The following is a 13626-nucleotide window of genomic DNA, read 5'->3' as shown; positions in this document are numbered from 1 at the left end:
ATATCATTCTTTATATAATTTCTCTTTGTTTCATAGTGTAGTTTATTTTTATTTAGTTTAGTCACATTATTTCTTAATTCGCAGTACATTTGCCAGTCAGTTGGGCTGCCAGACTTATTTGCCATTCCTTTCACCTCATCCCTCTCAACAATACAAATGTTCAATTCCTCATCAATCCAAGGAGATTTAACAGTTTTTACAGTAATTTCCTTAATTGGTGAGGACTTATTAGTAACTGGAATAATCAATGTAATAAATGTGTCTAGTGCAGCGTCTGGTTGCTCCACAGACCAGCAAACATTCTAGAAATAGCATTACACAATTAACATCTTGATCAACTCTATGCAAAGGAGATGTGTCCTGGAGGAGGCTACGAACCCCTTCTCATGTAATGGGGTAGGGCCTTCTCAAGGACCCCGGAATGCACGGACGGTGTTAGTGGGAGAACAGGAAGTTCCGGGAAGGCGCGCACCATTCTTCAGTATAAAGAAAGCGCAAGAACGATGCGGTCTAGAAGATAATATTCGTGTCCGTTTCTGTGTATTACTACAGGTATGTAATAGCACGTGTAAACCTTCGAAAGAATATATTTACTTGAGGTTTCTGAATTCGTTTGGCAAGTTATTGGTTTTGTATAAAATTCACGAGCTGGTAAAATGGCGGCACCACTCGGTTTGCGTCAACTGACTTTTTTTTTTTTTTTTACTGCAACAATAATAACAATATTACACATCAATACAGGGACATTCCTGTGAATACAGTGAAAAAATCCATGCAGAGATGATCCATTTTCTACATGTGTACTAATATTCAGACACATTAAGTTGTTTCTATCTTTATCTATAAATGTTACTATGGTGTGAACGGAAATACTATTGGTTTTGATTTAAATAATACAGTGAAGACCAGGTTATTCAGGAAAATACTACATAGTGCTGCCTAAAACAAAAGGCAACCGTGTACTAAATGGTTTTTGAGTCGTTTATCCGAATTCGGGAAATCTACTATAGATTAAGTGCATTTAATTTGTGTAGCCTGATTTTAAAGTGTATACTTTGTCTAATGTGAATTAATGAATGTTTTGTCAATGCTTACTTACCTCATCTATTGAAATTAGATCAATGCTTGACTTCGACAATAGCTCACCGGAGCTGAGTATCGGCACCTCAAAATTCTACTGTTTGAGCTCATGTTCTTCTTATAGAAAATTAGCTCAACAGTATTGTGGAGCTCCTGCACCTAAATATAAACCATATTTTTAGAGAATAATGTGCCAGAACTGTCAAGACTAACTTTTGTGTCTGTTTCTCTTTATTACTACAGGCTGACTCAGATTAAGTCTGAAGCCGGTAACATCAACAGTGAGGACAAACCCAGCCTTCCTCTCTCCTTCCACACTGAGTTCAAACCTACAGTCACTGGGTCCTGATTGTGACAGTGGAGCCCAGTTTGCACTGCAGGATCCAGAGATGGCATCAGTGAAGCTGGAAGACTGCAGTCAAACACTGGAGCTGAATGTCAACATTAAAGATGAAGAAGAGGAGGAGAAGATTGGGAAATCTGTTTCTCATGGTAAGAGCAGGTTCTAAGTGTGTTGTTCATCCAACTTCCCACTGTGTATGAAAAATGTTTTTACCTTTTATTTAACTAGGCAAGTCGGTTACGAACAAATTCTTATTTTCAAAAATTCAAAACAGAAGTACCTTTATTTACGTAAGTATTCAGACCCTTTCCTATGAGACTCAACATTGAGCTCAGGTGCATCCTGTTTCCATTGATCATCCTTGAGATGTTTTTACAACTTGATTGAGAGTCCACCTGTGGTAAATTCAATTGATTGAACATGATTTAGAAAGGCACACACCTGTCTATATAAGGTGCCACATTTGACAGTGCATGTTAGAGTAAAAACCAAGCCACGAGTTTGAAGGAATTGTCCGTAGAGCTCCATGAAAGGATTATGTTGAGGCACAGATCTGGGGAAGGGTACCAAAACATTTCCAATAATAAAAAGTGTAATATGCAGATACCTCTAAGAACTACAGCCAATAAAAATAGAGGATTTACAGTTCCAATGCTTCTAGAATCACCGGTTTGTAAAAACTCACAAAACTGATTCCAAATATTATGACACTCTGGGGCTTTCTTTTTCACTATATAAGTACATTTTTCAAGAGCCAGGCTTGATGTTAATTATTTTAACCAATGACCAAGTGAGGGTGAACTGACATACTTCCCATGGAGAGCAATTAAACATCTAGCTTGTAATAGACCGAGGTCAACCATTTTATTTTCTCTCCTATGTAAAGAGATACTCTGGGTAAAGATTTCAGCGGGACAGTTTAGGGATTAGTGGTATTGGGGTAGAGGTCATCTCAGAGATATAGCGCAGTACTGAGCTCCAAAACGTTTGTATCTCAACACATTCCTCCAGGCAATGATACAAGGTGCCTAAATGTGTGTTACATTTAACACACAGGTCTGGGGTATTAGGGTCAAATCTGTGGAGCTTAACAAGGTGATATATGTTCTCATTATCCAATTGTATTGCAACAATCTCAGGCGGGTGTTTATTGTCTGTATCTGAGCTCTACAGCATATCATACATACCCCAATACAGTGTACATATCCAGAAGGGGACCTAGAAGTTTGTCCTTAATTATCTTCGACATATCTATTGGGAGCCCATCTGGACCTGCCTCTCTACCTCTCTTCATATTGAAAATAGCATCAGATATACACCATCCAATTCCTTTTCCAGATCCAATTTAGTGTCTTCTGACATAGAGGGAACATCAATACCTGATTACTTCTCAGGAGATTCAGAGTTGTAAAGTGTGTTGTAGTAGGAAGCAAATGTTTGGTTTATTTCTACACGATCCATTGATAATTGTCCTTGTTAATTATGAATTACAGGAATGGCTCGGTCTGAATTTAACTTCTAAATGCGCCAGGCCAGTAATTTACCAGCTTTTTCACCTTGATCATAGGACTGTTTCAGCCTAGTTAAGCTGTTTACAGCCTTTGAGGTGGAAAGTTCTTCATACTGAGCATTAAGAGCAAATAATTCCTTGTTTACTTCTACTGAGTTATCTCAAAAAGTTTCCCTCTCCAATTCTCTGATTTTGCTGTCCAGCACTCATTTTCTGATTTAAATTTAATTGAGTTGATTTGAAACTGGTAGAATGTAGTTTCCCTCCAATACATGCTTAGGAGGCTTTCAATCTGGTACTCACTGACGTTTGGTTAGTGTTCAATACATGCTTAGGAGGCTTTCAATCTGGTACTCACTGACGTTTGGTTAGTGTTCAATACATGCTTAGGAGGCTTTCAATCTGGTACTCACTGACGTTTGGTTAGTGTTCAATACATGCTTAGGAGGCTTTCAATCTGGTACTCACTGACGTTTGGTTAGTGTTCAATACATGCTTAGGAGGCTTTCAATCTGGTACTCACTGACGTTTGGTTAGTGTTCAATACATGACAAGATCCTGAGGGCCGTTGTCCTGCCATTCATCTGCCGCCATCACCTCATGTTTCAGCATGACAACGCACAGCCCCACGTCGCATTGATCTGTACACAATTGATAATGCTGAAAATGTCCCAATTCTTCGATGGCCTGCATACTCACCAGACATGTCACCCTTTGAGCATGTTTGGAATGGTCTGGATCAATGTGAACGACAGCTTGTTCCAGTTCCTGCCAATATCCAGGAATTTCGCACAGCCATTGAAGAGCAATGGGACAACATTCCACAGGCCACAATCAACAGCCTGAATAACTCTATGTAAAGGAGATGTGTCCCATGGGAGGCAGCAGCAGCTACCCACTTCTCCAGTGCTTCATTAGTAAATTGGGAGGTGCTGGAACAAAAAGTGAGCCCAAGAGGGGGGGGGGGGGGTGACCTGGGGGTCTCTGAGGTACCAGAACACATTCAATAAAATACCTTTTATAATAAAGCATTGCATGCATTATCATGGCTTTAGTGTACTGGCAAAGAGTAGTGGTGTGGAGCTGCTTGCAGAAGTTGCACACATGAAGTACATTTATTGTAGCCTGGAGTCCTGGAAAAATGTGGCCTTCTGTAAACAGATTTCTTGCGGTTCTACATCATTTTAGATGACTGGAGACTTTTGCAGATTTTTTAAAAATACCTCTCAATGACCAAAATGACAGACTACTTTGACACTGACAAACAGAATCTGAGATCAATAAAAACAACCGTGTCTCTAATCCATCAATAGCCTAGGCCAGGTGTGAGGAGAAACACATTTTACAATATGAGGAGGAAGTTATAGTCCTAAACAAGCTTTCCAGTTTCACTGACTCACCCAATGATGTGCAGCTCACTCACCAGACAAAAGCTTATCTCTCTTGCTTTACCTTGTAAAAACAATGCTGTTCTCTCAATAGACCTATTTGGAAGTTGATAACTTGGTAACAGACAGATTAGTATATTCTATTCAGCAGGATCTATTTGCTTTACAACCTGTGTTTTCTAGCGATGGTATTAGAAATATTATAGGAAATAAATTATGAAGTGCAATGCTGGAGAGATGAGTTGTCGGCTCATGTCTATAACAACACAGAGGGAGAGAGATCATCCAAAGTGAATCTCATTTTAGTTCTGTGAGAGATACAGGTGTGCTTCTCTCTCACCACAGCAATGGCCACGCCTTGGTCTAAATAGGCTACAATGTTGCATAAACCTGGGACGGCCCAACATGAATCAATTCTTAGAATATCAGGCACGTTTTCACATTACATTTTTTAGGAGGCATGACAATTGCAGAGGAATCCAAATGTAATTACTCTGATGGCTTTTATTATGATTTTTACATTGCAAATAGTGGAAATGTATTTTTCATGCCACAAGAGCTTGGTTACCTGATCCTGACAAATAACGAAAGAACGAAAGACTACAAAACTGAGAGGTGCCGGAAGATCCGGCTCAAATTAAGTACCGCCCTTCTCATATAATGGGATAGGGACATAATAATCCCTGAAAGCACGGAGGGTTGCACCATGTTTTTTTTATAACTAAACCGGTCGGTTCCAATGGGAAGAGATTAGTCATTGTGGGCAGAGCTAAGCACAAGGTAAAGAGATCCTATTAGCGCGTTCTAGCATACATCTGCATATTTCTGTTAGGGAACACCACCTCTGTGAAGCGCTCGTGTGCAATAACTCAAGTCACCTTTGCGTTACTTCTAAACAAAGCGATTTATAAAAAAAATATAAAAAATAAACTTCTGCAACGGGCAAGGTCTACAAAACGTAGTCCACTCTGTTCATAACATATTTTAGTTTGGTAGTGAGGTGACGCATGCGCTTAGTGTTTCCAATTTATCCATCGGGTGTAGAGGGGGAACAGGAAGTTCCAGGCAGGCACGCACCATTCTTCAGAATAAATGAAGCGCGAGAACTGTGATGTTAAAACGATAACCCTTGTGTCCGTTTATATGTATTACTACAGGTTTGTAATGGCACGTTTAAACTTTCTAATTTCGAAAGAACATGTCGTACCATGCTAGGTAGCATCCGTTAACGTATTATCACGTTTGGTAAAGGGTTGATGTGTTATTTTTGTGTCAAACCGAGTGAACGTGATACACATAGATAGTCACATAGCTAGACACTCCGGGTTTGTCTGAATGGGTGTACATCATTTCCTCAAGGACATTTAATAAATAATCAATTTATTTGAGATTTCTGAGTTCGTTTGGCATGTTTTTGGTTTTGTGTAAAATTCACAAGCTGGTAAAATGGCGGCGCCCACTCGGTCTGCGTCAACGAACTAAAGAAAGCGGGTGCAGAGAGACATTTTCACCGTTACACTACAGTTTTGAAGCTTAATGTAATGATCATCAGTTTTCTACATGTGTACTAATATTCAGACACATTCAGTTGTTTCTATCTTTTATCTATAAATGTTACTATGGTGTGAACAGAAATACTATTCGTCTTTGATTTGAAATGATGGTGAAGACGATGTTATTCAGGAAAATAGTACATAGTGTTGCGATAAACATACTAAATGCTTTGTTGTCATTTATGTATTTATGTGAATTTAATCTACTATAGATTAAGTGCATTTACGCTGTGTAGGCTATTTTTGAAGTGTGTACTTTGTCTAATTTGAATGAATTAAGGTTTTGTCAATTCTTAGCTAGCAGATCTATTGAAATGAGATCAGTGCTTGACTTGGACAGGAGCTCACCAGAGCTGAGTACCAGTACCTCAAATTTCTACTGCTTCTGCTCGTTTCTTTTATAGAATATTAGCTCAAAAGTATTGTGGAGCTCCTGCACCTAAATAGAAACAGTACCGTCACCCAAAATGAGTATCGGCACCTATTTCAGTCCAAGTCAAGTACTGAATTAGATAATTGAACAAGAAGAAATATAATATATTTTGAGGGAATAAAGAAAGTGCCAGAACTGTCAAGATTAACTTTTGGTGCCTGTTTGTCATTGTTACTACAGGCAGACTATAATGAAGTATGAGAACAATGAGGACAAGCTTAGCCTGCCACTCTCCTTCCACAGTGAGTCCAAACCTACAGTCACTGGGTCCTGAATGTGACAGTGGAGCCCAGTTTGCACTGCAGGATCCAGGGATGGCATCAGTGAAGCTGGAAGACTGCAGTCAAACACTGGAGCTGAATGTCAACATTAAAGATGAAGAAGGGGAGAAGAAGATTGGGACTTCTGTTTCTCATGGTAAGAGCAGGTTCTAAGTTTGTTATTTGTTCCAACTTCCCACTGTGTATGAAAAACTGCGGTAGAACTGTTTCAATGAGAAGGTAGACATTATTTCAAGCTACTCAGACTTGCATGGTTTGACACCAGTATTGCCAACAAGTATACAAACTGCCAGTGTTTTTTAAAAATGTCTATGAAATGTGTCTGTATAGTTACTGTCATGGAAATATTGAATAAAATATTTCTCAGATACCGGAGCTTGTGAAATCAAATAGACTTTATTACAAAAGTAACAAAGCCGAGCAATTCCATGGAAGAACTGATTCTCCATTCTCAGTACTCAGCTTTTATACAGTTTTACCCATATATAACAGTGTCACTCCACTTTATGTAAAATATTAATTCCTTCTAGCTTTGGCCACCCTAATATTGCTGCCTTTCTTATTGCCTCAGACATTTGGGCATAGATTATATTGGTGGCGTGACACACTCCTACTGCAGGTCTAAAGGTGCCTATAACTGATTAGCTAATGTTCCTGTCCAAAGGTCTTCACAAGTTCAGGCTGATGTTGTCTATGTATGATTAACCCATGTGCATGTCCAGTAGCCTTCACAAGATCAGATATGGCCCAGACCAGTCACGTCTGTGTTGATCTACCTTGCCTCATCCACACGGATTCTGCTTAAATGATTCTTTACATTTCTAATGGTTAACTCGATGTTGATCCAGCTCTGTACATTCACATGGGCTCAGCCTTCATTCTGCTTACACATGTCTAATATTTAACCTTATATCGATTCTTCTTTCTACTTCAAGGAGAACACTATAGGTACTGAAAAACACCAGATGACTGGACATTCTCTAACATTACTAACCCTTGTGATAGTGAGTGGAGGATGACACACCCCTTTTTTGTTAATGTTGCAAATGACTATTGTTGCTGGAAACTTGTTTTTTTATTATTTTTTATTATTTGTTTAATGGAATATCTACATTTATCAGCAACCATCACTCCTGTGTTAGCTCATCCAAGTTTATCATTAAAAAAAAATGTTTTCTAATGATCAATTAGCCTTTTTAAAATGATAAACTGTGATTAGCTAACACAACGTGCCATTGGAACACAGGAGTGATGGTTGCTGATAATGGGCCTCTGTAGCCTATGTGAATATTCCATTAAAAAAATCTGCCATTTCCAGCTATGATAGTCATTTACAACATTTAACAATGTCTACACTGTATTTCTGATCAATTTTATTCAACAAAAATGTTTGCTTTTCTTTCAAAACGAAGACATTTCTAAGTGACCCCAAACTTTTAAAATGTAGTGTATGTCACCCGGTACAGACAGAAGAGGACCGGCCACCCCTTTGGGCCTGGTTCCTCTCTGTTTCTTCCAAGGTTCCTGCTTTCTAGGGAGTTTTTCATAGCCACTGTGCTTCTACATCTGCATTGCTTACTCTTTTTGTGATTTTTAATCTGGATTTCTGTAAAGCATTTTGTGACAACTGCTAATGTAAAAAGGTACATTTGATTGACATGTACAGTACCAGTCAAACGTTTGGACACCTACTCATTGAAGGGTTTTTCTTTCTGCATTGTAGAATAATAGTGAAGACATCAAAACTATGAAACAGCATATATGGAATTGTGTAGTAACCAAATAAGTGTTAAATAAACCAATATATTTGAGATTCTTCAAAGTAGCCACCCTTTGCCTTGACAGCTTTGCAAACTCTTGGCATTCTCTCAACCAGCTTCATGAGGAAGTCACCTGGAATGCATTTCAATTAACAGGTGTGCCTTCGTAAAAGTTATTTTTTGTAATATCTTCCCTTAATGCGTTTGAGCCAATCAGTGGTGTTGTGACAAGGTAGGGGTGGTACACAGAAGAGCCCTATTTGGTAAAAGACCCAAGTCCATATTATGGAAAGAACAGCCTAAATAAGCAAAGAGAAATTACATTCTATCATTACTTTAAGACCGGAAACTCAGTCAATCCGGAACATTTCAAGAACTTTGACAGTTTCTTCAAGTGCAGTCGCAAAAAAACATCAAGCGCTACGATGAAACTGGCTTTCATGAGGACAACCACAGGAATGGAAGACCCAGAGTTACCTCTGCTGCAGAGGACAAGTTCATTAGAGTTACCAGCCTCAGAAATGTCAGCCCAAATAAATGCTTCAGAGTTCAAGTAACAGACACATCAACAACAACTGTTCAGAGGAGACTGTGTGAATCAGGCCTTCATGGTTGGATTGATGCAAAGAAACCACTACTAAAGCACACCAATAAGAAGAGACTTGCTTGGGCCAAGAAACACGAGCAATGGACATTAGACCTGTGGAAACCAGTCCTTTGGTCTGATGAGTCCAAATTTCCAACCGCCGTGTCTTTGTGAGACGCAGAGTAGGTGACCGGATTATCTCCGCATGTGTATTTCCTACCGTGAAGCATGGAGGAGATGTGACATTGTGGCGGTGCTTTGCTGGTGACATTGTCTGATTTACTTAGATATCAAGGCACATGTAACCAGCATGGCTACCACAGCATTCTGCAGCGATACGCCATTCCAGCTGGTTTGGGCTTAGTGGGACTCATTTGTTTTTCAACAAGACAATGACACAACATACCTCCAGGCTGTGTAAGGGCTATTTGACCAAGAAGGAGAGTGATGGAGTGCTGCATCAGATGACCTGGCCTCCACAATCACCAGACCGTAACTCAATTGAGTTGGTTTAGGATGAGTTGGATTAAAGCAGCCAACAATTGCTCAGCATGTGTGTGAACTTCAAGATTGTTGGAAAAACATTCCTGGTGAAGCTGGTTGAGAGAGTGCCAAGAGTGTGCCAAGCTGTCAAGGCAAGGGGTGGCTACTTTGAAGAATCTAAAATACAAGCTATTTTGATTTAACACTTTTTTTTGGTTACTACATATGTGTTATTCCATAGTTTTGATGTTTTCACTTATTATTCAATGTAGAAAATAGTAAAAATGAAGAAAAATCCTTGAATGAGTAGGTGTGACCAAATGTTTGACTGGTACTGTATATTACACCAACTGACTGGTTCTTCTGATGTTCACACAGGAGATCATGTTGAGACATTCTCTACATCCAGAGAGCAACAGCAGGAAGATCACAGAGCAAACAGGTCTCACCACTGCCCACATTGTGAGGAGATTTTCCCAATTCTATCAAAGCTAAAAATACATCTAAAAATACATACAGGAGAGAATCTGTATTTCTGCACTGACTGTGGGAAGAATTTCACAACATCAAGGGCTATGATAGTTCATCAGAGAGTTCACACAGGAGAGAAGCCTTACTCCTGCTCTGACTGTAGGAAGAGTTTCTCTCAATCGAGCCACCTAAAACAACATGAACGTATACATACAGGAGAGAAGCCTTACTCCTGCTCTGTCTGTGGGAATAGGTTCTCTGGACGGGGACATCTAAAACAACATGAACGTATTCACACAGGAGAAAAGCCTTACTCCTGCTCTGACTGTTGGAAGAGTTTCTCTCACTCGAGCCACCTAAAACAACATGAACGTATACACACAGGAGAGAAGCCTTACTCCTGCTCTGACTGTGGAAAATGCTTCACACAATCGTCTCAGCTAAAAGTTCACCAGAGAACACACACAGGAGAGAAGCCTTACTCCTGCTCTGACTGTGGAAATAGTTTCTCTCACCTGGGCCACTTTAAAACACATGAACGTATACATACAGGAGAGAAGCCATACTCCTGCTCTGACTGTGGAAAATGCTTCACAACATCAACTGAGCTAAAAGTTCATCAGAGAACACACACAGGAGAGAAGCCTTGCTCCTGCTCTGACTGTGGAAAATGCTTCACAACATCAACTGAGCTAAAAGTTCATCAGAGAACACACACAGGAGAGAAGCCTTACTTCTGCTCTGACTGTAGTGCGAGTTTCTCTCAATCGAGCCACCTAAAACGACATGAACGTATACACACAGGAGAGAAGCCTTACTACTGCTCTGACTGTGGAAGATGTTTTAAATCATCAGCTGAGCTAAACGGTCATCAGAGAACACACACACGAGAGAAGCCTTTCTTCTGCTCTTACTGTGGCAAGAACTTCTCCCGATTGGCCAATGTAAAAACACACCAACGGCTACACACTTGAGAGAAGCCTTATCAGTTCTCTCACACCAGCTAAGATTTGTCACTCCACTTAATTCTCATCTCATAAAATAATTGGCAACGTTGAATTGGATCAAATGAAGAAAGTGTAGAACACTATTGTAATCCTATAGTTTCTCACTGTGAGAGAACTGTGCAGAGGAAAGGGAGTGTTATAGAATGTTAGCCTCTCTTTACTGATCAGTGTACATCTTGTCAGTTTTGCTGTGTTTTTTTTAGCCCGTGTCTATAGAGACACATACCAGCTCTACTGGTAGTACTGGTACTACCAGCAGTACCGCACCTGTCGACTGCACAAGTTGTTCTGCTGCCACGAGCACATCCAATGCTAGCGTCAGTTATTCTATGTTTATTGTTAGCCCAGCTAGCATGGACACTGACAGTTGTGATTCTGATGCAGCCGAAGAGCTACTGCCCCTTTACCCAGGAAAGCACTGAACAACAGACGGATGTTGGACCATCGAAGAGGTGCAAATATGGTGAGAACTACATTGATTTGGGGTTCATTTATATTGGGAATAGTGCCTTTCCTCAGCCACAGTGTGTGTTATATCTCACAACTCAATGAAAAATCCACTCTTAACCAGTCATTTAGAAACAAAACGTGCCAATTTGAAAAATAAGCCACAGGAGTTTTTTTGAGCGAGAGTTGAGACTACTTTAGAGTAGTAAGATATGTATAAAAGCTGCAGATTCCATTAATAAGAAGGGGCTAGAAGTGTCTTGGTGAGTTACCAAGTGGCTAGGACAGGCAAGCTCCATACTATTGTGGAGGACTTCATTCTTCCTGCTTCCGTGGATATGGCTGGGGGAAAATGTTTTTAAAAAATGATTCAGTTTCGTGATGCATCAGTGACATGGCAGATGTTTTGAAACTATTACTGCTTCGCATACAAGCCAGTGAATTCAGTGGGATGAGTCAACAGACGTGGCGGGCCTGGCACAGCTCCTGGTACATGTCTGTTACCTTTTTGGGGGGTCAATTAAGGAAGACATCCTCTTCTACAAACCACTGGAAACCAGGACAACAGGATATCTTTTTAAAGTACTGGACAGCTTTGTGACATCAAATGGACTTAGGTGGTCAAGATGTGTTGGTATCTGTACTGATGGCACGAAAGCCATGACAGGGAGACATAGTGGAGTGGTAACGCGCATGCAAGCACTTACTCCCGATGCTACTTGGGTTCACTGCAGCAATTCCCTTGCTGCCAAGGGAATGCCTGACAGCTTGAAAGACATTTTGGGGACTACAGTGGAAATTGTTAACTTTGTTAACATGGACAACACACAGGTCTTTAATCATTGTATGATTTATTTTGTGTGCAAATGAACTCAAGCTTATGGTCAATGCCAAATGTGATCTAGCGAAGCACCTGAGTGAGTTTTGGTGTGCAAATACGCAGGTACTTTCCTGAAACGGATGACACAAACTAGATTCGTTATCCCTTTCATGCCCTGCCTCCAGTCCACTTACCGATATCTGAACAAGAGAGCCTCATCAAAATTGCAATAAGCGATTCTGTGAAAATGTAATTTAATCAGAAGCTACTGCCAGATTTCTGGATTGGGCTGCGCTCAGAGGATCCTGCCTTGGCAAATCGAGCTGTTAAGACTGATGCCCTTTGGAACCACGTACCTATGTGAGAGTGGATTCTCGGCCCTCGCTAGCATAAAAACTAAATACAGGCACAGACTGTGTGTGGAAAAGGATTTAAGACAACTCTGCAATGTTGGGTTGTATTGGAGAGAGTATGTGCATCTTTTCAAGCAAATCCTTCTCATTAACCTGCGGTGAGTCTTTCATAATTTTCAATGAGCAAGTAAGGTTTAATATGTAAAATGGCTAAATAAAGAGCAAAATGGATTATTATTATAAGAGCTCTGTCACTTCCCACGAGCCTGGTTCTGCCAAACTCACTCATTCTTATGTTTAATAAATGTATGTGTGTGTGTGTGTGTGTGTGTGTGAGAGAGAGAGAAATGCTTACAATATTTGAGAGCGCGCTGACCCTGTTGCTAGAGGGGGTACGCAGCTGGAGGTTGAATGTTTGAAGGGGTACGGGACTATAAACGGTTGGGGGAACCGCTGGTCTAGATAATCCCAGTTCCTGCTGTGTCATGCTGATGGGAAGACTAGGCTATGGAGAAAACCATGAGTACATGCATCCATGCCGTGTGTTAGCATTGCAGGCTGGCAGTGATGGTGTGGGGTGTGTTTTTAGGGCACGCATTGGGCCCCTTGATAAAAGTGGAGCAACTTTTAATGCCACAGGATATCTAAACATCATTGCCAATCAGGTGCGTCCCTTTGCGGCAGCAATGTATCCAGCTAAGGATTTTTTCTGCAGGATTATGCCCCAAGGCTTGTCCAGGAATGGTTCCATGGGACCCATGACTGGGAATTCAGTTTACTGCAGTGGCCTGCCGAGTCACCAGATCTCAATCCAATTGTGCATCTGTGGGAGGAGATGGAACGAGCTATTCAGAGTAGACGTCCACTCCCAGCCAACCCGACACAACTGTGGGAAGCTTTGGAGTCATCATGGCCCAGCATCCCTGTGGGTTTCTTTCCACACCATGTGGAGTCCATGGCCTGACGAATTGACTAGTGTTTATTAAATTGTCTTTTAATGCTAGATTCATTGTTTTAGAGATTGATGAATTTATTTTAATAACTGTTGAAGTTAGATATGTTTGTACATGAATTTGTTCCGGGCAACATCTTCTCTTGTGTATAGTTTTAA

At 40.5% G+C, this 13626-nt stretch overlaps 2 protein-coding genes across 2 annotated transcripts in view; one reads left to right on the top strand and one right to left on the bottom strand.

Annotated features, from left to right (window-relative positions):
* Window positions 1-13626, bottom strand: part of LOC118948156 (uncharacterized) — a 166423-nt gene that overhangs the window by 92702 nt on the left and 60095 nt on the right. The window lies entirely within an intron of this gene.
* On the top strand, window positions 431-12750 carry LOC110528878 (uncharacterized). The gene is made up of 4 exons (XM_090207112.1): window positions 431-552; window positions 1324-1572; window positions 6551-6724; window positions 9796-12750. Exons 2-4 carry the CDS (start codon window positions 1470-1472, stop codon window positions 10860-10862), a joined length of 1344 nt encoding a protein of 447 aa, XP_090063238.1. The 5' UTR covers window positions 431-552; window positions 1324-1469; the 3' UTR covers window positions 10863-12750.

This window comes from Oncorhynchus mykiss, chromosome 18, assembly GCF_057628025.1.
Source record: "Oncorhynchus mykiss isolate SJ-2025 chromosome 18, ASM5762802v1, whole genome shotgun sequence".
Taxonomy (NCBI): domain Eukaryota; kingdom Metazoa; phylum Chordata; class Actinopteri; order Salmoniformes; family Salmonidae; genus Oncorhynchus; species Oncorhynchus mykiss.
Note: the sequence above shows the minus strand (reverse complement) of the source record. Positions and strands in the feature narration are given on the sequence as shown.